This window comes from Ochlerotatus camptorhynchus, unplaced genomic scaffold, assembly GCF_037179485.1.
Source record: "Ochlerotatus camptorhynchus isolate MF236.1 unplaced genomic scaffold, CSIRO-AGI_Acam_v1.1 ptg000357l, whole genome shotgun sequence".
NCBI lineage: Eukaryota > Metazoa > Arthropoda > Insecta > Diptera > Culicidae > Ochlerotatus > Ochlerotatus camptorhynchus.
The window spans coordinates 5178304-5203819 of record NW_027040845.1 but is presented as its reverse complement, the minus strand read 5'-3'; the positions used below and the strand labels follow the sequence as shown (position 1 = coordinate 5203819).

The 25516-nt window shown below is 44.0% G+C and overlaps 1 protein-coding gene across 1 annotated transcript; it reads left to right on the top strand.

Annotated features, from left to right (window-relative positions):
* The first annotated feature begins 481 nt into the window (after positions 1-481).
* LOC135709240 (integral membrane protein GPR180-like) lies at positions 482-23212 on the top strand. The gene is made up of 7 exons (XM_065231518.1): positions 482-1398; positions 1456-1882; positions 1943-2086; positions 2155-2225; positions 2283-2467; positions 2529-2633; positions 14386-23212. The coding sequence occupies exons 1-7, from the start codon at positions 890-892 to the stop codon at positions 14634-14636; spliced, it is 1692 nt and encodes a 563-aa protein (XP_065087590.1). The 5' UTR covers positions 482-889; the 3' UTR covers positions 14637-23212.
* The last annotated feature ends 2304 nt before the right edge of the window (positions 23213-25516 follow it).

Here is a 25516-nt window from a genome sequence, read left to right as displayed (position 1 = left end):
GATGTTTGTGATCTTCCAGAGGACCATTTCTTAAACCCCCCGGGTCTATAGTTGTATCTCAACCTTCAATCTTCAATCTTCTTAGTTAGGTATATTAATATTATCGACAAAAATAATAATCACGAAGCTCTACGATCAGTTTCAGCTCGAAGCTCAACGATAGATTTAGCAACAACCGGTGCGAAAGTTAAAAACATAAATTAACAATCATAATAGCAACGACCGGTGTGTAAACTGGTTAATATCGAAAATAGCAACGGCTAAAGTTGTCAAACTAACAGCCTGAATAGCAACGCACCGGTGCAATTTTACTAGGGCTCTCCCTTTGGCAAAACCATTTTCCCCGGCGCTACTGGCCCAGATAAATCCCGCCAGTTTTGTTTTCCTTTCCCATCTTTCCGCTGTCATTCGCTTCAAAATCGCTTCACATTTTCCATTCTTATTTTTCTGCTTCCACCAATCATCACACTCATCGCCAACTCCACCGAGAGTCAACAATCTCGTCGCGTTTTTTTTTTGTATTTTGCTTGCATTGCGCTGATGCAGCCTCAGCAGAAAATAAGTGTAATTGGCAGCAAGTTTTAATCCCTAGATTTGCCATCATGGCATAAGAAGATAAAAGTGAAGTGAGTTCGCGTTGAATAAGTGCGGAAATCGCTCAAGGTACGGGAAATGTCGTGCGTAGTCGTTGTCCGAGAGGGGGGATCCGATTCGCTGGCAAAGTGAGTGCGAGTAGGGTTTGATTTCTGTTTAATTCATTAAGAGACGGGGGAAATATCTCTAGATAAAGCACAGGTTGTGGAGTGCGAGTAGGACGAAGTGCGACCTTGTCAGCCAAGGAAGTGGCAGATTTGGAGGATTTTGATTACGTGGGGGTGAAAATCGCGAAATGAGTTTCGCGGGGAAGTGGCTTTGGGCTGGGCTGGTGCTGTTGGTGGTAGGCCTGTTGGGCGGCAGTCAACCGTCGGAGGGAGCCCACCTGCGGGGATCGTTTACGGTGGATCAGTTCTTCCGGTTTCTGATCAAGTTTGGCTTCCAGAAGACGGAGAAACACTCGCAGCAAAATACGGAATCGGATACGTTCGGATACATCTATGGAAATGTTACGTCGAGGGTGAACTTTACCGTCCCGGTTACGTTGGCCGTGCTGGATAAGCACAACTTTCTGGAGTACTACGCCAATCGGAACAACTTCGATCAGGATGTGGCCTGCCAGCGGATGTTCGACAAGCTCGACAAGGTGGCATTCAATAGCAAGTGCAACAAAGGGGCGGAAGCAGATTACCTGCGGAGGATTCCCTGCGAGCGGGGGAGGTTGTGTGCGGATGAAGACAGTCCGGCGAATGTGGTGTCTGGAAGTCAATTTACCTACGTGATTAGCGATCCCAATGTTCCAAGGTAAGTGTTCTGACTTGAGTTAGCCAAATCGCTGACAGTTGCGCGCTTCCATTTCAGATTCTGGTACATTTCGATGGTAGCTTGCTACCAGAATGTGAGCACTTGTCAGTGGCATCACTACGACTACCGGAAGTATCACAGCGAACCACCGGAGATCGACTTCGACATTCAGCTAGTCAACGGGAATCCCAATCGGCAGAGTGTCTCGTTTTTCAATCCGCTGCTGTTCCACTTCTCGTTCGACCATCAGAACACTCTGGAGATGTATCTGATCTTCTTCGTTATCTATCTGGTGATGGTTCCGCTGCAAATCTACGCCGTTCGGCTGCAGAAACATCCGGTGACGCGGCTGTTCACGGTCAGCTTGCTGCTGGAGTTCATAAGCGTCTGCCTGCTGCTGACGCACACCGTTCGCTACGCCATGAATGGTGTAGGAAACGAGAACCTGGCCATTACCGGGGATATCTTCGACATCTTCAGTAGGGTAGGTTTGGTTGCGATTAAGGTCGGATGGAAATTGATTAACAAAGACGTTTCGTTGCAGACTTCATTCATGCTAATTTTGTTACTGCTGGCTAAGGGCTGGGCGGTTACGCGGTTGCAAATCTCCGTCAGCAGTTGGATCCTGCTGATGGTGATTTGGATTCCCTACTGTGCAATACACGTGCTGCTGTATATTTGGAACAGGGTATGGAATCGGAGCCAGACGATCAAATTGGTTCGTAATTTGTTAGAAAATTATTTTATCATTTACAGACGGAAGTTGACATCATTTCCGACATTGACGAGTACCAAACTTGGCCCGGGTGGTTGGTGCTTGCGTGCAGGTAGGTCACAGTCTCAGCTCCCAAAACACAAGCAATCTATTTCGGTATTTTCGCCAGGTCAACCATGATGCTGTGGTTCCTGTGGGAGCTTCGTATCACGATGAAGTACGAACACTCGACGCAGAAGCTGGACTTTCTGCTGCACTTCGGGGCTTCCAGCCTGGTGTGGTTCATCTATCTGCCGATCGTGGCGATCATCGCGGTGAACGTGAACCCGCTGTGGCGATATAAGCTGCTATTAGGTAGAAAGGAGTTTGATTGATGTGAGAGCTGGCATTAACTTGGGTGGTGTTTCTGTTTCAGGAATAACAAATTCAGCCGACTGTTTGGCGTATTGCGTGATGATGGGATTGCTGTGGCCAAATCGTGCCGGCCAGTACCTTCTGTTGACCGGGTCCAACTATGCAGGTTTGTGTTCTTTCATCATTTGCAGGGTTGTTGTGACTGCGTGGATTTCGCGGATTTGGTGTGGGCCCAATTTGGTGCAAAATTGATACACTTAGTTTCAATTCCATTAGGCTTCAATTTTAATGATTTGAAGACTCCATTCCTATCATTTCATGGATTTTTTCCTTTAAATAGACAGTCTAAATATTGTGTTTTCCGTTAATTGTAGACCAACAATTAAAATAGGCGGAACAACCAAACGTAAACAATGGCTTTAAACGCAAATTTCTCTCGAATCAAAACACATCGAATGGCTTTGTTAATTAGCGTGGGTTTATTTTGAATGTCGGAAAATTTGCGTTTAAAGCCATTGTTTACGTTTGGTTGTTCCGCCTATACCTATTGTTGGTCTAGAATTGTTCGCAGAGGAAAGTGCAGTACAAAATATTTTTAAATTATTTAAAATGATGTTTATTTCTTGAATTTGTGTGGTTTACATGTATGAATTTTTAAGTGACACAGATGCTCCTTTTCAACTTGCTTCATTTGAAATTTTTAATTATTATTTAATGTTCCTAGTCCTATCAGGCCTGTTTTAGAGAATGGCCATCTTGGTGGTATTGGTTTGTGAAGGAACTACGTGGACAGGGCGGAGCAATAATGAACAGGCCGAGACTTAACGAACAAAATAATGTTTTATTAAAGCAAACTAGAATTGCTCACATCGAGCTCTCGAATTGGAATGACAGCGAAAAATAACAGCAGTGACCAGGTCAGGTAATCCAACGACTACTTTGATTTCACCCCCTCTCGCTTGGATAGTCCCAGCATCGTCCGACGTCCAACGATTTAGTCAGCCAACTGGTTGTTGCTGGCAATCGGCTCCACCAATAGCTTACCAGCAGCGACATGATCACGAAGAAAATGGTGTTTAATATCGATGTGTTTGGCTCTCTTACTCTCCAAGTTCTTGGTCATACCAATGCATCCACGGTTGTCCTCGTATATGGTGATTGGTTCAATGTTCAGCTCACCGAGATCGCCTAGAATACCGACTAGCCATATTGCTTCCGATGCTGCAGCACTCAACGCTACATATTCAGCTTCGCTTGAAGAAGTTGCAACTGTTGTTTGCTTCTTGCTTGACCACGCAACAGTAAATCCGAAAACATGGAAAACAAATCCGCTTACTGATTTCCGGTCGTCAGTATCGGTGGCCCAGTATGAATCAGCAAACCCGATGAGTGGCGCCGCTTGATTGTCTCGAGTAAACGTCAAGCAACACTCCATCGATCCTTTTAGGATTCGTACAACCCGTTTCAGAGCTGTCCAATGTTGTTGTCCAGGTTGAAGTTGGAATCTCCCCAGATATCCGATAGGAAGGCAAATGGCATCCTTGTTGCATTGCACTCCGCCATGCCGAACTTCTGCAAGCTCTTTTCCAGGCTGGTTTCTTGAGACAGCATCATTCTACCATTTTGTTGATCGTACCGTATCTTCATCCCAAGAAAGTGAGTCAACAATCGGTCATTTTTCAAACATCGCCGACAGTTCGCGCTTCAGCTTCATTATGGTGGTCAGCTGCATACCTGCTATCAGGAGATCATCGACATACAGCACGATGAAAACAACGTCTTTCCCCCTCTTGTCGATACGGGTGTATAGGCAATAGTCGTGCTTGGAACGTGTGAAACCTAGCTTCAGCAGTGCTTTTTCGTTTCAACGACCATACAACGATTTCTGTACCTGGCACACCAGCCCAGGGTCTGCCTTGACGCCATCCGGAACAGCCATGAAGATTCTCTCTTACAAGAGAATGTAGCTCACCATGAAGGAACGCCGTCTTGACGTCCCTGTGATGGAACTGGAATCCCCTTTGTACGCCTACGGCCAGCACAATTCGAATCGTCGTCAACTTCGCAACGGGCGCATATGTTTCATTGTAGTCCAGGCCAGCCTTCTGCAAGAAACCTTTGACTACCAGTCTTGCCTTGCATCACACATGGTTTCCTTCTTCATCCTCTTTCACGCGAAAGACCCACTTCGACAGCAAGGGCTTGACACCGGCATTCCACCGTCGTCCACACCTTATTCTCCTCAAGATATTTTAACTCGTCTCTAACTGCGGTCATCCAGAGCTGTCGATCTTCTCGATCTTCGACTTCGGCGTACGATTCCGGGGGATCTGGGAGAGTTAAAATTTTACCAGCAGATGTTGCTCTAAACCCAGTAAAGAAGTCAAGAAACTTACCTGGGAGCCTGCGCTCCCGTGCAGTGCGCCTAGTGTCAGACTCTGAATAGTCTTCACCTCTATGTTGTGAAGGGAGCGCCCCAGGGTTTTCGGATGGAGCTTTTTCGGTTGGTTCTTCATCTAGATCACCGGTGCTTTGCGTATCCGGATCGACTTCATCTTCGGTTTCGCTTTCGATAACAGCTCATGCTTCTTGTTCGGCCGACGAATTGTCCCCCTCTGGGAATCACTAAGGGAACCTTCGAGCCTTCATCTTCTTCATTTGCGTATGGTAAAGAAGCTTCATCGAACTTGATGTCACGAGAGATGAATACTTTTCTTGCTTTTTCTGTCCCATAAGCGGTAGCCATTTGGAGCATAGCCAATCATGACAGCCTCCCGACTCTTGTTGTCCAACTTCTTCCTCAGCTGGCTTGGAACCCACGAAAACGCTTTACATCCAAAGATACGCAGTTTGGAGAGAGGGTTTTCACACCTGTCCAGTGTTCAGCAGGTTTACGATTATCCGACAGAGCAGCAGTACGACACCGGTTCAACAAGTACGTTCCAGTAAGTGCTGCCTCCGACCACATGCACTTTGGCATATTTGAGTCGATAAGCATGGTTCTCGCCTTTTCTACTAGGGTTCGGTTGAACCGTTCAGCCACGCCGTTTTGTTGAGGTGAGTATGCAACGGTTGGCTGAATTTGAATTCCCTTTCGTTTGTAGTACGTTTTCTGTTCTCCGGAGCAATACTCACGTCCCTGGTCGACAGTTAGCTTGCAAATTAGTTTTTCAAACTGGGTGGTTACCATGGCTTCATACTCTTGAAAATGTACGAAGACTTCGGACTTCCTCTTCATCAGGTAGATGCACGTAAAATGGCTGTATATAGTCATCTATAAAGGAGACGAAATATCTCGATCCATCCCAAGCCGGCGGATCGATTGGTCCGCACACATCCGAATTTATCCGCTCTAGCAATCGACTGGCTCACTCACGAGTTCCGTTGAAAGGTTCTCTGCACTGCTTTCCAAGCACACATGTGTCACAGAATCCATTGGAATCAACGTTTGGGCCAAGACCTTCCACCATATTGTGTAGAACTAACGTATTGATCATGGTCTGACTGGCGTGACCTAAACGACGATGCCAGAGATTGCTGACCTCCGCTGCGCAGAGATTTGCTGTAGGTCCTACCACGTCCAGATCTAACTCCAACTCGTAGAGATTTCCTCCCAACTGTGCCACACCGATCGCCGCATCACCTTGCTTCATCAGCGCTTGATGTTTTCCGCCGCGACTTGTGAACAACACGTCAATCCCGGCTTGGGACATCTTCTTGACAGAAAGCAGGTTGCCTCGCAGCTCTGGTACGAAAATTAGATTTTTCTTCTGGAACAGAATACCTTCTTTGGAAATCCCCTTGACTTCGCCTTCATATTTCCCAACAATCGGCTTCGGCTTTGGCCACATCAATAACGAAAGGTTGTTTGAGCTTCCGGACCGCCTGCATGCAATCTTAACTGTTAACCAAATGGTCGCTACATCCGGAGTCCACGTATATAGAAGATGGTTCGCTTGTTCTGCACCTTTGGTTGCTTCTGGTTCACCATGAACGAAACTGCTTTGCTTCCAACCGCTGCGTTGACGTTACCATCGGTCTTCTTGACACGACAATCTTTCATCATGTGGCCAATTTTGCCACATCGATGACACTTTCCGTTGAACTTTCGTTGTTTCTTATTTCTGCCTCCAACAAACGCTGCTGCCTTGTCTTCGCTCGAATCTTCCATCCTATCAGACCGTTTAGATTGTTCAGCCAGTAACCGCTGTTTCACAGTATCCAATGTGAGGTCGTTCTCGTTGATATTCTCTAGAGCCGTTACAAGGGAGTCGTAGATATCGGGAAGGGTGATAAATAATTGCGATGCAATTTCGTTCTCTTCAAGCTTCGCGCCTGCTGATTTGAGTTGGGGTATGATATCGTCGAACTGTTGAAAATGATGCCGCATCGAAGTTCCTTCTTTCATACGGAGCCTGGCCAACTGCTTCCGCAACAGGGTCTGACTTGCTACAGACTTCTTCGCATATGTATCTCCCAGTGCCTTCCACATTTCTCGAGCAGTCTCCTTGTCCCGTACTATGCCTAGACATTCATCAGAAAGGAATCCAACTAGCAAGGACTTCGCTTTCCGATCTGTCTGCAAAAACTTCGCCCTTCCCTGGTCCGATTCACCGGGAACTGGTGAAACTTCTGCCGCACAGGTGAACAGGTGAACCCGAAACCGCCAATTCTCGAAGTTCTTTCCATTCAACTGCGGAATTCCGGAGCCTTCCTTCGTAGATGAGCCCATAACCTAAAGGAACTACTTGGACATGACGGGGCAATAATGAACAGGCCGAGACTTAACGAACAAAATAATGTTTTATTACATAAGCAAACTTGAATTGCTCACATCGAGCTCTTGAATTGGAATGACAGCGAAAAAATAACAGGAGTGACCAGGTCAGGTAATTCAACGGCTACTTTGATTTCCGTATTTGTTTAATAGGGTGTTGAGTCGTTCAGGGTCAATCGCCAGAAGCTGGCGGTGATTTGATTGATTTCTTTATTATAGAGTAGTTGTAACGTATTCAGAAGGAATGAATAGCCCTGAAGAGTTCGTCACACATATCATGAAGGAAAGGACAACGTACGTCAGCTGACTGTGCCGTTTAAAAATCGGTGCGAATACTAATATTTCAACGTTTTAAAGAGGCGTAATTGCGTTTGTAAACAATGGCTTTAGACGTCTATTTCTCGCAAACAAAAGCTCACCCATCCAAATTAACAATGCTAGCCGGTAGAGAAAACATTGCTCTGCCTGTTGGTGTCATTAATTTTTATGATAGACCTTTAATTCGTGAGAAATCGATAACTAGAGCCACTGTAGACCAATCTGATTGATCGATTCTCTTCATCGGCCCTCTCTTTCACCCTAATGGGGAGCTAACATTTGACAGCATAACGTGGACAATTTATGAGCCATTTTAGACCATGCAGTTAGCTAATGATTAGTGTGCAATCATCACTGGATTCAGTATGTGGGTAGATCATAATTCGGTCCAACCAAGATCGAAGTAGGCTCTGCTAGCGGACGGTTCGGATTTCTTGCGCTGTCAATCTTTTGCATAAAGTTCAAACAAACATTTTCCTTTAGGCCGGTGTGAAAAGTGTGATCTGTGAAAAACATCGTTACGATATGACGAATTCCTTGATCCTTCGGGTCGTTTTGCAAGCCGCTAAGTGATTTTTTTTGGTTAAAATTAGAAGAGGTGGTTGAACCACCGACGAACCGAAGTGACAGCTCATAGAAGCTGTAATTCTTGCCCAAGACGCCATATTCCGCCGTCTACTCATCCGATCGCGTCATATCGTGAGCAAGGACACGAACACACGTAAAATTAATATTGTCTTGGTTTGCCTCTCACCTCGTTTGACAGCTCTGATCGCCCGTTCGACAGATCGAATCGCTCATTTGAAAAATCGAATTGCGGACAAACTAAATGCTCCAGTGGCCGTCGGTGGTTGAACCAAAGAAGAATACTAAGATGAAACTGTCGGAAGAAAAACTTTCTATTTCAGTGTCCTCTTTCACGGTCCCTTTCATCCAATGAATACCCCCCGTATGCAAGGTAATTTTGTGGTTTTGCTGCCCCCTCGGTAGAGATGAAATTTTGTGCACTTTTTTATCAAAACAATCACACTAAAATCAGAGGTGTCTCATTTTTGAATTACTCGATTCATAACTAATCGATTATTTTTTGTTCGCAGTGCTGTCATTTTTCCACCAATGACAGTGCAGCACATGTTTGAAACGTTAGGTGGTGATAATCTGGAGAAGTTAATAGTACGTTCAGACTACAGAGTTATAACATGTTATAGCGCTATCTTGATGGTGGTTTCTGTGTTGCAATTATTTGACAACCGTTATAACATGTTATAACTCTCCAGTCTGGACAGCGTTTAATGCTTATATCGGCATGATATAACCGATTATAAATATTTTTCTTTTCGGTTCGTTAATCGATTAATCGATTATTCGAATGAAAATCGGTCATCACTAGATGAATGTGAAACGTCATTTCAAATATAAGGACCGTACGTAAATAATGATAAAATTTGAAAGGGACCGGGGCTAATCTCCAATTACGTCCCCATGGTAACTGAAATAAACACGAGTGTTCACCGGTTGATTGAACTACCGTTAAGGTCGGCGCAGAATGGATAAGTTTTCAGGTATTTTGACAGTTAACCCATGCATTATCTGTCAAAAAACCCGGAATCTTATGCATTGTGCGCCAGCCTTTAGTGCTGATTGGCAAACGCGGTAAGAAGAAAACAGAAGAGAACGAAGATCCGTGTACTGCGTTCGTAGCGAGCTGTGTGACGAAGACGAAGCGCCTGGCGGAGGCCAACAGACAGCAGCTAAAGGGCTACTGAAGAAAATCGTGCAACAGAGAAGTCCGGAAAAGTTGATGATCACAAGCAGATCAGTTTTGGTGAGATCATTCCATTTTTATCTATAAACTAGCTGAGTGTGCCCGGCCTTGCTCGAGATTCAATATTAAAGTCTGTTCCAGTTAGGCTCTGAACCATTTGGTGGATTATTTTAACTTTTGGTTAAAATTTGACAGATGGAAAGTTATCGATTAACCCTGCTATCCGAGCGTGGTTACTTCTGACAGACAAGAAGTTAAATTTTGACAACCTTGACTAAGTTCTTCTCGAAAACCGGTCGATCGACAGCACAGGGATTTTCGAAAATAGAAAATAACTTTCGAAATGTCACTTTTAACCACGAGTTAAATTTTACTCGGCAAATGTTTCACAGCCTTAGTATTTGGCCGCTTCTTTTTAATTACTGTAGCGCCTTTGCCGTTGTCGTAGCAAGAAACTATTGACAGCATTTTGATTGCTTATTTAGTAGTGAAAATTTTATCAGGATTCATATACTTGTTCAAAAGTTATCGAAGATGGAACGTAACAGACGTGAAAAAATTCTGCACACTCACGTGCAAAATCCAACGTGGTCAGGAGGAATTATTGCAAAAACTCTCAAATTTCCAAAATCGACTGTAAATACCCTGCTTAAACGTTACCGGGAAACACTAACGTTGGATCGTGCAAAACAAAACAAACGTAGAAGTGGAACATCTGACCGAAAACTACAAGCGAAGGTCGGTCATAAGGGCAGTCCAAAAGAATCCTGAGATCTCCGGTCGTGATTTGGCGAAAAGGTTCAGTGCGGCACACAGTACAGTTCGGCGAATCTGTATGCGAGAAGGTTTCCGGTCGTACCATGCCAGCAAACATCCCAACAGGACGCTGAAACAAAACCTGGTTGCCAAAAACCGTGCAAGGAAGCTGTACGAGCAAGTTCTGACCAAATATAACGGATGTATTTTGATGGACGATGAAACTTACGTAAAAATGGACAAATCCCGGGCCAACAATTTTACTTTGCTAAACGTAAGGGTATGCTCCGGATAAACTCAAATTTGTCTTTGCAGATAAATTCGCTCGCAAGTTGATGATTTGGCAAGGCATCTGCAGTTGCGGAAAGAAAACAAAGATTGTCATCACTGGAATCGACAACTTTACAAGGAGGAGTGTCTCCAGAACATATTTTTGCCGTTCATTCAATCACACAAAGGTCCCGTAAAGTTCTGGCCTGACTTAGCCAGCTACCAATACAGCCGCAATGTCATAGAATGGTATACGTAGAATAATGTCGATTTTATTGAGAAAAGTATCAATCCACCAAATTGTCCAGATTTTCGTCCCATTGAAAAATTTTGGGCAATTTTCAAGCGCAAATTGAAGAAATGTGGCAAAACAATCAAAACACCATCTGATTTGGAGAAGTGGTGGAACAGGATGGTAGATGAGGTTGACAGTACTACCAACAATCAATTCGAAACTAACGATTTTAAATTGGCTTACTACTTGACTAGCCTATTGTTCCCAAGCAAACGATTAACGTACCCCATTCTAGTCGAAATTCTAGTACTACACTATGTTTGTTTTGATTTGCTATGAAAGTTTGACAGATAATATGAGGGGTTCATGGATTTTCCTATGTTTTGAGGGGTGCATCGATTAACTTGGGACCGAAGATAGTACCAGAGCTGAGCCAAAAAGTTGAGCACGTTTCTTCGGGACCTTCTGGTCTTAGAGTTACCTCTATGGTACTACCATAGAGGTAACTCTAAGACCAGCAGAAGATTTCGAAGAATGTGCTGGACATTATTCACACGGATGTATGCGGACCCATGGATGTAGTGAGGCGTTACTAAATGACAATGATCGACGAGCATAGCCGCTTCACATACGTCTATTTCTTAAAGGAGAAATCTGACGTACAAGAAAGAATCCGAGAATACGTCCGAATGGTCGACAATCAATTTGGTCGAAAACCTCGAATCATCCGGTCCGATCAAGGTGGCGAATATTCCAGCAATGCGCTCCGGCGTTTCTATTCGGAGGAAGGAATCAAGGCGGAATACACTACAGCATACTCTCCACAACAAAATGGAGTATCGGAGAGAAAAAATCGGTCATTAAGTGAAATGGGACGATGCATGCTGTTGGATGCTAGTATGCATAGCCGATTCTGGGCGGAATCGATAAACACTGCTGGTTATCTACAAAATCGTTTACCGTCAGCTGCTGTAGGACGAATACCGTATGAGATCTGGCATGGTAGAAAGCCAGACCTTAATCACTTGCGACTTTTCGGATGTAGTGGTTACGTATTGGTTCCCTCCGTGAAACGCAAGAAGCTAGACGTCAAAGTCATTAAAATTACGTTTGTTGGCTACTCATTGGAACATAAAGCATACCGAATGCTGGATACTCGTTCCGGGGAAATCAAGATCAGCCGTGACGCTCGATTTTTGGTTCGATGACGAAGAGAATTCTGTAGTGAGTGAAGAACCACAATTGCAACAAGTGCGTCGTTCAAGGAGAGCAACGGCCGGTGTTGCACCAGTGTGATATCCGGCAGGAGTGAATCTAGTCAGTGTCATGTCCGTAATGCGCTGAATGGAAATCTGCAATGGACGAAGCAATAATGTCGCATCGTGAGAATGGAACCTGGGAGCTAACGGAACTTCCACTACATCGCAAGGCCATCGGTAGCAAGTGGATTTATAAATGCAAGGTTGATGAGAATGGTGAACTTGTGCGCTTCAAGGCACGCTTAGTAGCGCAAGGTTTCTGCCAAAAATACGGGTCTGATTATGACTTAGTATTTGCACCCGTGGTAAGACAGGTAACGTTCCGGGCGATGTTGACGTTAGCTAGTACGAGGAAAATGTTAGCCAAACACGTCGACATTAAAACCGCCTACCTTTATGGGCAGCTTCAGGAGGAGATATATATGCAGCAACCCCCTGGATATGAAACTGGAAACAAGGACGAAGTTTGTCGACTACGACGCAGCTAGTACGGGCTAAAACAAGCCGCTCGTGTTTGTCATCAGCGGATCGATGAGGTGTTGAAGTTCATGGGGTTCCATCAATCAAAGGCTGACCCGTGTCTCTACATAAAGGACACAGCAGGTACGTACACTTTCCTTTTGATTTACGATTACGATATTATCGTAATTTGCGTGACTGAGGAAGAATTTGCCAATATCGCTAACGCCCTGAACGGACAGTTTAAAATCACTGTGATGGGAGACCTCAAGTTTTTCCTCGGGATCCAAGTTCGGCAGGAGACCGGCCAATATCGCGTCAATCAAAGGGTGGGATGAGCGAGGCCCAAAAATCGAAAGTGCCTATGGATCCTGGTTTTCTCCAACAAAAGGAGGAGACGAGTAAGAGACTTGAATCCGTTGAACAATATCAAAGTCTCATTGGAGCTTTGTAGTACGTAGCCGTGAGTACCAGACATTTCGATTGCAACCTCGATCTTGGGACGACGCGCTCAAGCGCCAACCGAAGGCGATTGGAATGCGGCTAAACGTGTATTGCGATATCTTAAGAACACGATCGACTTGGAGCTCTGTCTTGGGTGTGACAATACGTAACTGGAGTGCTTTGTTGACGCGGATTGGGCCGGTGATGTGTCCGACCGCAAATCAAGTTCCGGATTCCTCTTCAAGTTTCACGGTGGCGTTTTTGGATAGGGCTGTCGTAAGCAGAAGTGCGTCGCTATGTCAAGCACCGAGGCCGAATACATTGCACTAGCGGAGTGCCTCCAAGAATTACAATGGATTCGCAAGCTTATGGAAGACGTCGGAGAACAGCTAGATAACCCGATACCTGTCAAGGAAGACAATCAAAGCTGCATCGCCTTAACGAAAGTAGACCGGAACGAGAAGAAATCCAAGCATATAGATACGAAGTACAGCTTTGCAAAGGATCTGGTTCAGGAAGGCATCGTGCAGCTGCAATACTGCCCTACTGAATATATGGTATCAGACTTACTGACCAAACCATTACAGGCAGTTAGGTTGAAGAATCTACGAAGGGCGATTGGTGTCAAACCGATCAGTGTTGAGGAGGAGTGTTGAACACCCCCAGGTTCGACTTACAGCATTTACTTCACTGCGAATGCCGATCAGGCAACACTTCCCATTTGACAGTTGTTCAGTTCCACTGTAAACCGAAGACGACAATAAAATTCATTCCTTCTTGTTTCGAGCTAGAGAACTCTAGTGTTTTATTATTACTCCGAGCCCCTGTTCCAAGAACTGTGTCTGCTAACATTATCCATGTATTAACCCATTATTTGTAAGGTTCACTTCCACAAAACCATAATATATAAGGTTAAAACTTTATCACACAAACGTTCATGTAGAGTTCTATAACCATTTCAGTTAAAGTTTAGCAGAGATTATAAATAATTTTTAACTATTTTCGGTAAGCTCAGGTCATGGTTCGCGTTTATGCGGGTATATGCTTGCAGAATGAGGACGTCCGAGTTGGTGCAATTATAGTTTGTATGCTACCGTAGAACCCCGTTAGTTTTAATAGCTGAAATCGCAATTAAACGCCGCTCGTAGATAATTTGATTAACTGGTACCCCTACACTGGTGCATTACATCATTGAGCACTTCTGTAGGGGTACCAGGTTAACAAATTCTCAATGAGCAACGATTAAATGCGATTCTAGCTATTCAAACTACCGGGGTTCTACGGTACATTGATTTGTCACTCCAGACGTCTACCCCCTTTGTTCTAATTAAAACGTTGAATTATTACGATGTCACACCTGTAATCAATCATGTATATAAACCCAATGCAGTACAATTAATCGATTCATTCTGACTCCAGATTTCGACTGGATTTCTGTTCCCCCAATTGGGACCGGGTAAAACCGTAATCTTGCTACGACACCGAATAAAGTCCTCAGAAGTCTGTAATGGCAGTCTAGTCAAGATCAGTATTGTCTACACGTCTACACTCAGTGCCAAGAGCAACACCCCTCCAAAGATTTTTATGGCATCTTCCGATATAATCAAACGAATCAATTTTTTCTCTCCTTTCCAGGCATGGACGAGCTGGACGAATTCAACGAGGCACCGCACATTGTGCACTCGGACGTCCTGCGGGTGGGCTGCGACGATGACTACGCGGACAACGATGATGATGACGAAATCGAGACCCTGGTGCTCAGCACCGACGACCTGCTGAACACGGGCAGCAACGGGGGCACCGGTCCGGAACCAGCGCCAACGATCGTCAGCGGTGGTGGCAGCAAACCGCTGATACTGAACGGCCGAAGTCGGAACCACCTCTAGAGGGAGTGAGAGGCTATTTCTAGTATGTAGAAGCATTTTCCCCAGACTGCAGCAGCACTTGTTGTGTAAGTATGTTTTTTTAACTAACACTATACTTAGATTCTTGTTTATAGAAGTATGTACCATTATTATCGCTGGGATTGGAAACGAATTTTGTAAATAGTAGGTCAAACGAGATGATTTTATAAACAGTGATTAACAGTGAAAACCTTTTTCTAATCCGTCGCGCGGTGGGATTATATTGATTGATTGTGAATCTTAAACGAAAATCAGAGACGAATCTTATTGGTAGGAACATTTTCTAAAACAACTAACAGCTCATGTGCCATAAGAGAGAGAGATAGAGAGAGAGAAAGCCGGTTCAATTCGCGCAGATTTGTTGTTTCTACGGATAGTTTTGTAGTGTCGACGGTGCCCCCAATGCTTAGATGTAGCCTAGCAAGCAACGCGGCTTTGCACTAGAATAGAACATTTCGGTTTTAGAACTTTTGCGACATTGATGGCTAGAAGAACAAACAAAACAAACAAAAAACGTTAATCCAATGCTCCACTCATGGTAGGAAATAACTAGGCAAATATGATTATGGCACCTTCCAATAGTTTAGGATAGAATGGAAAACGGCGTGTGATATAGGAAGAAACATAGCAATTAATCGCAGCAAACGGAAGAATTAGTACAGAAGTGTTATGTAGGCTTTTAGGGTAGAAGTTTTACTGAAGATTATATAGAACCGAAGAAGGCAACGAATGCCAAAGAGACTGGATGTTCAGTTAGATGCAAACATTGATCGATTCTCTTCGTAGGTTTTCTCAACGGCTACCAAAACGTTTTCAATCATGTCCATCGTATTGGATGCTAGATAAAATAGCTTCTGCTTCTTTTATGACTGAGAAAAAATCGACGAGGATAATCGATCGGTGTTACATTGGACCGTTTAACAAAATTATTTGGATTGGAATACAGTCCGCTAGCAAATCCGTTCGGAGATTTAACCTTTGAAAGACAGAAGGTGATATTGTGTCTGTTTCTTAGCGTTTGTATCAGAAAACGGAACAACCAGTCTGCTTGGTATGTTGTCTTCGATAAAACTTAATTAGCTGTGTACTAGGGTGCTTCATTCTCCAAAATGAAGCTCCTTACTATGTAGGGTAAGGTGGGGCAAGATGGAACAGCTACGACATTTCTGAATTAATTTGCTTGTCAATATCAACAGGTTCAATGCAGCTTTTTCAATCCAACATTGGGGCTACATTAAGCCCGTTGATGTTCTTCTTTCTGGAGGGAATTAAAGCCGTTGGTCCCGGCCCATGTGTGTTGAATGAATGGGTGCGATATCCGTCAATGGATGGCACTAGATTGAGGAACAGAGACCGACGTTAAATAAAGGAAAGAAGGCTAAGCCCGTTGACAAACAAAAATATAATTAAATCATGTAGATGACCTATTTTGCCCCACCTTACCCTACTACCTACCTAACCAACAAGTATTTCAACAACTGCAATTTAGTATCATTTCGCTTTCAAAACACCATTTCATTTGTAGCCGTCGCATTTGAGCAAATTTGCAGTTTTAACGCTCCTAACTTAAGTATTCACTTTTCTATCGTCTGCATATCGCCAGTGGTTCCCAAATCGGTGAATGTTGTGGCCCTTGTTTTTAATTCACATTCGGTATTTTTTTTATCCAGCTCAACCCCGACTTTCAAGGTTTTTGAGTTCAGGTTATTGTTGTTGAAATTTGCTTTAGCACTTACCTCGTAAATCTTGAGATTTGTGCTTTTGGAATTGCAAAGTGTGATGAGATAAAGGACTCTACATGGTATCACTTATGCTATATTGGGAAAGTAAAGGATCTATTCTATTTAGCATGCAGCCGTTTGGCAGAATACCATTTGGCATAATGACAACGGATTCATAACCGTAGTCAACGTAGCAAAATTCGAGTCTTTGATTCAAACGTGAAATCTGTGTTGTTATACGCCAGCGAGACGTGGTGTGTATCAGCGGAGGACAGTCAAAAGCTGCAGATCTTCATCAACCGATGCCTGTGGTATATAATTCACAACTGGATCTCTAATGCTGAGCTCCATCGTCGATGTCATCAGAAACCGATATCAACAGAAATTCGAGAGCAAAAGTGGAGGTGGGTCGGCCACACACTACGAAGGGGCGGAAACGAAATTTGCAAGCAAGCGCAGGATTTGAACCCGGCAGGACGTCACAGCAGAGGCAGACCCAGGGGCTCATGGCGGCGGAGCCTCAACAAGGAAATAAAGGAAGTCGACGGGAATCTGACCCGGGCGCAGGTCAAGGCAAAAGCGAGCAGCTTCTACGACACGTTCAAATTGTTACTCCATGTTTGCTGCACTGAAGTAGCAATTTCAGGTGAAATGGGGCTCCGATTTCCGAGATTTGTGTAATTGCAAATTCGAAGTGGAAGTGCATGTATAGCCTACGCAGCGGCCATTTGTGGACTCTACAAGGAGTCACCTTAATTAATTGGCGTTAGTTTGAAGGTAGTGGTAGTAAAATTACGTTTATTTCTGTTAATTATGCTTTTACATTGTTTTAACATTTTATTGATTGGCCTTGACATTGATTAGCCTTTCAGGCTCTTCATCTTTGTTTAATTTGTTATTTTAATATACGTATTCACGTTTTTCTACTACTCTACAGAATACCCCTTGGGTGGTGTGTTATATATGAATTAAAAAAAAAGTGATAACCTACCTAACTACGAGTATAACATAGCCTAACGTGCAAGATCACGTATGATCCGTATGATGAGTTGATCTGAGACAGGTGTCTCTGAACCTTCCCAGGATAAAAACTCTCCGTTCTTCTAATGTCTGAATTCCAGCCAGGAGGTGGATCTCAGAATTTCTAGTTCGCGGGGGACTGTTTAGGATCTTGTTCTGGATCCTTTGGAGTTTAAGGTGATGGCATTTGGCGCAGCTCTCCGAGATTGGCACACCGTACTGGATTACGGGAATGATGATTTGTTTGTAGACAGTAAGCTTATTTTTCAGGGACAGGGTAGACCTCCTGTTGATGAGTAGATACAGGGATCTTATCAGGATGTTACACTTGGTTTTCTTTTTATCAGCGTGCTCCCTGAAAATCAGTAAGCTTTCTAGTGTTAAGCCGAGGTAGACTACCTCTTTCGACCATTCCACCACTGTGCCGTTCAGGCAGATCTTATTATTCTCCGACGGAACAAGTCTGGGAGATTTAGAGTGTGGAAAGATGATGACCTGGGTCTTTGTCGCGTTGATACGGATCTTCCAGCTGTTGAAATATTCAGACAGGACGTCCAGGCCTCTCTGAAGTTTGGCAGTCAGAGCTCCGATGACCCTACCCTTGTAGACGATGGATGTGTCATCTGCGAGCAGAGGCAACAATCCACCATCAGGGAGAGCCGGCATATCGGAGGTGAACGGGTTGAATAGAATGGGGCCAATAATGATTCCTTGTGGAACCCCGGCACCGATGTTGAAAGCATCCGATGCCATTCAGAGATACTCGGAGCGTCTTGTCCGATAGATAATTATTTATTATCTTCACTAGGAAGATTGGAAGACCGTATTGCTGCAATTTGAACACCAGGCCATCGTGCCAGACATTGTCGAACGCTTTTTCAACGTTCAACAACGCCATGGCAGATGTTTTCGACACAGACTTGTTCCGTCTGAGAATGTTTGTTACTCGAGTCAGCTAGTGGACAGTCGAACGACCTTTCCGAAAACCAAACTGTTCCTCGAGTAAGATGTTGTTTTGTTCGGTAGATGTTAGGAGCCGGTGGTAGACTGCTCTTTCGAACAGTTTTGATAACCCTGAGAGAAGGCTGATTAATCGATAACTTGAAGGAGAGGACGGATCCCTCCCAGGTTTCCGGATGGGTATGACTTTAGCTGACTTCCAGCACGAGGGGAAGTAGCCAAGTCGGAGGCACAGATTAAAAATCAGTGCTAGATGGTTGTAGAATCTGGAACTCAAGTGTTTGAGTTCCAGATTCAGGATGTTATCGAAGCCAGAGGCCTCCATGTTGTTAGATGATTTGATATAGGGCAACAGTTCGTCAGCAGAAATCTCGGATTCCTCGGAAAATATGTTGGGAATCTGATGAAGATTGGTTGCATTTTCAGCAACCTCAGCTTGGTGAGGGCTGACGATGTTTTGTCCGAGATTATGGGAGCTGACAAAGTGTTGACCTATCGTGGCAGCCTTCTCTTCAGGAGTTATCAGATGAATCACTGGGTCGCCGGGACTATCCAGTGGGGTCAGTGGTTGAATGGGTCTTGACTTATTTTTAAGGATTTTGGTTAGTTTCCAAAAAGAGTTTTGCACAATCTGGGAGAGAGCGGATCCTGTTAGCAAAGTTCTGATTTCTGAGGTCCACCATCCTAGCTTGGATGGTTTTTGTTAGGCGATTACAGTGGGTCTTCAAGGCAGGCAAGCCAGAACGCTGGTATTCCCTTCGAATGGAGTTACGGAGTCTAATGAGAGTTTTGGTAATTCTATCAAGGTTCAGAGTATTGCTCACCTGTCTGGATACTGGCACGTGTTGTTCCCTGGCCCGAGGTATCGCCTCCTCGATAGAACGCAGACACCGGTCAACGTCTTCGGGCGTCTCCGGAAGGACACCGTAGTCGATAGTGGAGTCGACACAGCGTTGGAACTGTTGCGTCGGGAAGCTTCGAATCAGTTGACGGATGAGCCCACATCGCCCACAACCGGATAGTGGTCCGAACTCAGCTCCTGGTGGGTCACAGGTTGCGAGATGTTGCTGACGAAGATGTCGATGGTGGAGTGTACGCCAGACCGGATCAAGCAGATGGGAGAGTCCGGCACTATTATGGTGTAGTGAGCCTCTTGCAGGTCGTCGTTCAGGATTGTGCCGTTTTGGTTGCGTCGACTGTTGCCCCAAGCCTGGTATTTGGCGTTCAGGTCGCCAGCGAAGATGTAGTTCTCACAGCGTCGAGTTAGTCTGATGATATCTCTCCGCAGGTCTGCTGCCGACCCGTCTCTGATGGTGACTTGTTTGCGACAGTAGGCCGCAATGATGGTAATAGGGCCGATAGGAGTGGAGACTTCCACACCCACCGCTTCAATCATCTTCAGCTGGAAACTCGGTAGCAGTCGACAGCCAATATTTCTCCTTAATGCCATAGCCACTCCTTTATCTCCGGCTTCAGGTGTGTTTCGGTGATGACGGCGATGTCAATGCTATGCTCATTGAGAAAATCAACGAACTCAATGATTTTGCTCTTGAGCGAGCAAGCGTTCCAGTTGACTATTTTGATGGCTTCACTGTCCATACTTTTGCACGAGGGACATAACTGCACGAATCTATTCAGGTAGTGTCTTGGGGGTGCGCAAGATTATGATCACCTCAGTCACTAGGATCACTAGTTCGTCGCTTGTGAGTGGAGAATTGTCTTCTGACTCACCTGACACAGCACGGGTGTACGATAATCCCGGTGCAGTAGAACCATGGCTCGGCTGAGCCGCAGCGGCAGTGAGGCGATACTGAACTGAACGGTGGCTGGGACGCGCTTGATCTGATGTTGTATTCGCAACGGGGGGGGGTCGCTGGTATAGTGGAAGCGGTGCTAGGTTCGGGACCATATGACGAGCCTGAAGTACTGGAACGTGTCCATGTTGACAATAGGAGCACGATTATTGCGGTGTCGACCAGGATGGTTCGTCGTGGACGCCTGTTGTCGGATCTGGATGAAGGCCGCTCGCTTGGGACATCTCCTATCGCTGCCCAGATGATTGGAATCACAGTTCACGTACTTAGGTTCAGCTTCTTCTTCCTTCTTGCAGGCGGTAGTATTGTGAGCCCCAGCACATTTGCCACAACGAGCCTTCATGTGACAATAATTCTTCGTACCGTGCCCAAATGCCAGACAATTAGTGCACTGTGTCACGTCACGGTGCCAAGGGCGATACTGTTCTCACTGAATCACGATGTTGAACAGCGCGCGAATCTGCCACAGAGCAGCCACACTGGTTGAGCCCTTATCGAAGTGCACCAAGTACAACTGGTCACGGAGTGCACTGGTTTCATCACGTCTCGCAATGGAAAAAAAATGTTGATTGGTTGCAGATGAAGGTGCTCTAATTCCGCTTTAATCTTCGCACCAGGGAGATTTGGAAGACCACGGATCACCGTTTTCAGTGGTTTGCTTCCAGGGACGTCGTGAGTGTAGAACTCAAACCGGTTCAACTGAAGAAAAGTGCCAACAGCGTTGTAGTCCGCCAGCGTCGAGCACAAGATTTTGATTTCCGTGCTGCACAGCTTGAACAGCGGATGGATTTGATTTTTAGCCAGTTCATTCATGAGGCAACCTTTCCATGTGGTTGCTGGCACCTTTCTTGCGAGGCCTTTTCGGGGCATCTTGAACGGATGCGGTTGCATCGGAACTTTGGCGACCCATCACCTTTTGTTTTTTCAACGGGTGAGTGGAGGCATTCAATTGTTGCTCCACTACCGCCGATTTAGCGTCTACCACAAGAGAGGCGAGAACTGACATGGCACGTTGCTAGCCAAAGCGAAAACTCGCGACGGGTTCCACGACCAAACGATCGACTTAAAACACCGAACGACTCGAGAGAGCGAGCGAAAATAAAATCGGACTGTACAGCTTGATGGTCAAGCAGAGAATGTTAGTTTGAAGGCCTACAAGATGCCTATATCTATGTAAAAAAACATTGAATCGATTGGTGATGGTCCCATCTTGTGCAAATTTCGCGAAGAGATCCAATTTGACCGATTCTTCCCAAAATACATGATAGCATCAATAGAAAAACTGATTTGGTGCCCGGCAAACGATCTTAAATAGCATCTTTACATTATAAAAATAACAGGGTGATCAAATGTCATACATTTCATACTGTGAAAACCTAAAAAAATGATATTTTTGTCCGATTCTCCTCAAAATACATGAGAGAAGGTAATAAAGCATATGAATCTAATGCCACCCATTTCATATTGTGTAGACCTAAAAATTTGTATATTTTGCCAGATTCTCCTTAAAATACATCCATTTCCAAATGGGTGCTGTTTGAGATCATTTCCAGGGCGTAAAAAAAAAAGTTTCCAAACGCTTCACCAGCTGCTACCATGTATTTTGGGGAGAATCGGGTGAAATGGACCATTGATTGAAATCTACACAGTATGAAACAGGGGGCATTTCTGATAATTTAAACGATGAATCGGTGCTACTTGAATTCATTTTGCTGGCGCCACATGTTTTCAAATGTGTAGGTTCTATCATATATTTTGGAGAAAATTGGGCAAAATTTATTAAATAGGTGGCATTCGATTCCCCGGATGTATGTGGGTGCTATTTGAGATCATTTCCCGGGCGCCAAATCTGTCAAAATTTCAAAATGGCACTCAATATGGCGGCTTCCGATTTCAGAATAAGTGGGGAATACTATCAAACCCGAGATCAAACCCCCATATATATGGATATTTTTGGAATCGGAGTGACGTCTAGAGATCGGTAATCGATATGCGACGTTATTTTGAAAACCAAGATGATCGCATCCGGTTTAAGTAAAACTGGGAAATACTGTCAAATACCCATCAATCTATGTATTTTTGGAATCGGGGTGACGTCTGGAGTCGGAAATCGATTTGCGACGCCATTTTTGAATCCAAGATGGCGGGTTCCGGTTTAAGAAAAATGAGAAATACTGTCAAATACCCATCAATATAGGTATGTTTTGAATTGCGATGACGTCTAGAGACTGAACATCGATATCTGACGCCATTTTGAAATCAAAGATGATGGCTTCCGTTTTAATAAAAACTGGGAAATACTGTCAAATTCCCATCAATATGGGTATTTTTGGTATCAAGCTTATGTCTAGAGGCCGGAAATTGATCTCCGATGACATTTTGAAAACCAAAACGGTGGCTTCCGGTTTAAGAAAAAGTGGGAATTACTGTTAAATACCGATCAATATAGGTATTTTTGGAATCGGAATGATGTCTGGAGCCGGAAATCGATATCGGACGCTTTTTAAAAATCTAAGTTGGCGACTTGCGATTTCAGAAAAGTGGGAATTACTGTCAAATACCCATCAATATGTATATTTTTGGAATCGGGGTGACGTCTAGAGATCGGAAATCGATATGCGACGCTATTTTTAAATCCAAGATGTCCGCTTCCGGTTTAAGAAAAAGTGAGAACCATCATATACCATCTGTATAGGTATTTTTAGAATCGGGATGACGTCCAGAGGCTGAAAATCGATATCCGACGCCAATTTTAAATCCAAGATCGCGGCTTCCGATTTAAGGAAAAAAGGGAAATGCTGTCAAATCCTCATCAATATAGATATTTTTGGAATCGGGATGACATCTAGAGGCTGGAAAGTGATATCCAACGCCATTTTGAAATCCAAGATGGTGGCTTACGATTTCAGAATAAGTATAAAATACTGTCAAATACCCATTAATATGGGTATTCTTGGAATCAGGATGACGTCTAGAGGCCGAAAAACAATATTCGATGCGAGGGGTGCGACACATCTAAATCTCGATTTTAAATCAGTGCTAACATTTGAAAACGGCGCAAAAGCTATTTGTAAACAAATGGTTTGTGGGCCCTTTACTCGCTACCCGAAGAACGCCCACGCAAACCAACAGCATCATCAGGAAGGGGAAAATTTCCCCTACCCGATGTTGCTGTTGTGTCGCGTGGGCGTACTTCAAGTAGTGAGTAAAGGGCCCACAAACCATTTGTTTACAAATGGCTTTTGTGCCGTTTTCAAATGTTAGCACTGAAATGGTCGAAAAATCTCATACTAGCGAAAAAATCTACGAAAAATCTTTTTTTCATCTCTTGCATCTAAACCCATCTACTCGCTTCGATTTCCACCTTTTTGCAGGAAATCTTCAAAATCACAATCAATCGTGTTTCTATCTATTAAGCGCGAGTGCATCTCACAACAGCAAAGCAAAAAATTTCCTGCATCTTAGATAGAGTCGCCCCCCTCGATCCGATGCCATTTTGAAATCAAAGTCGGCGGTTTCCGATTTCAGAAACAGTGGGAAATGCTGTCGATATGGGTATTTTTGGAATCGGGGTGACGTCTAGAGATCGGAAATCGGTATGGGAAGCTATTTTGAAATCCAAGATGGTGGCGTCCGTTTTAAGAATAGTGGGAAAATTACTGACAAATACTCATCAATATGGATATTTTCGGAATCGGGATGACGTCTAGAGGTCGGAAATCAATTTCCGACGCCATGTTTAAATCCAACATGGTGGCTTTAGTTTTTAGAAGAAGTGTGAAATAGTGTCAAGTATGAGGTCAAGTATCCTTCAATATTAGTATTTTTTTTAATCAGGAGGACATCTAGAGGCCGGAAATCGATGTCCGACGCTATGTTGAAACCCAAGATGGCAGCTTTCGGTATCAGAAGTAGTGTCAATTACCCTACGATTTTCGGCATCTACGCGTCGTCTCCGTTCCTAAAATACCCATATCTTAGGGTATTTGACGCTTTTCCTGAGCCCGATGGCTGCCATCTTGGACTCCAGAACGGATGCTGAATAGAGAATTACTGGATATTATCCCTATTCACATTTTTTTCTATCCGGATTGTTTTAAAACAAATTCCACAACCTGTCCACGTTAAATTTAGGACACTAAGATAATGTCGAGAAAAAAATCTACACATACAACAAAACCGATTGTTTATTTCTGTAATAGACTTATATCGATAGCAAACGTAGCTTATTTGAATGTTAATTCTTTTGTCTGTAAAATTATTGAACTTTCTGTGGAATACCCGCTATCAGGTTCCGTACAGTATCCTCAGATACCTTAGTGGCACCGTGCCTCCATCTCCTCTTGAAATCATTGATGTCATTTGCTTTCCTCTTTGTTTCGAATTGGAAGATTGCCGTAAAAGCTCAACGCAGATGTCGCCACTGAATGATGATGATAATGTTGACAGACTGCATATAAAATTCGTGAAAATTAGCGTTAAATCATAATTTTTATCAAGCCTGTGTAAAATCCTTCCAATATAACATTCGAATTGAAGAAGAAAACGTGTTTATGATCAGACTGATGTGCATCTTTGACTTTTCCAGTTGAACTTTCATAAGATATATTCATTTCATTTCGCGGCTCCATCAATGCTGCATCGTAAATATGATGTAAACAGAAGTAAATTGCTCAATTACTCAAAATAAAGATGATTTGTCATCTTGTTATCACTTTGAAAACCATCTAGCACCATTTTACAGTATGGTGCGTGTTGAGTAAAGCAAGTTCCGTTGCGTTTTCCGTCGAAAATTGTGAGTATCAATATGTTTGCTTAGAAAAGGCCAAAATGAACATTTATTGAATATTGGCGTCCTATACAACCAATTCTCCATTACCACCAGCATGATACAACCTTTCCTAAGTAAATTCACTTAATTTCCACTTTCATCTTAGTGGAAATCGCACATATTCACAATTTTCCGAAAAATGCAGCTGCGCAGGAGGTAACCTCTCGCTGTGGGTGCAAACTTGTAATGCATAATTTGCCATGAAAACATCTCCGATCCATACCGAAATAATAACAAATAGTTTTCAAACACATTTTCTTACACGATTCAAGCAAAAGTTTCCACGGGAAATTATTAGTTTTTCTTTATGGACCGATTTGCCCCAAAAATCGTCTGTTTTACTTGGAAAATTTGGAAACTATCCTTCTTCTAGTAGTTCTCACTTCGAAATGTAGGAGGCGAAAGCTTGGAAAAGTTTCACTGCAAGACGCCAATAGTGTCCGCTTAACCAGAGCCCAATACCTTTCTGTTGGGCGAAGTTCTGGACAGTTTGGCTGTTTTTGGTACGTATTTGAC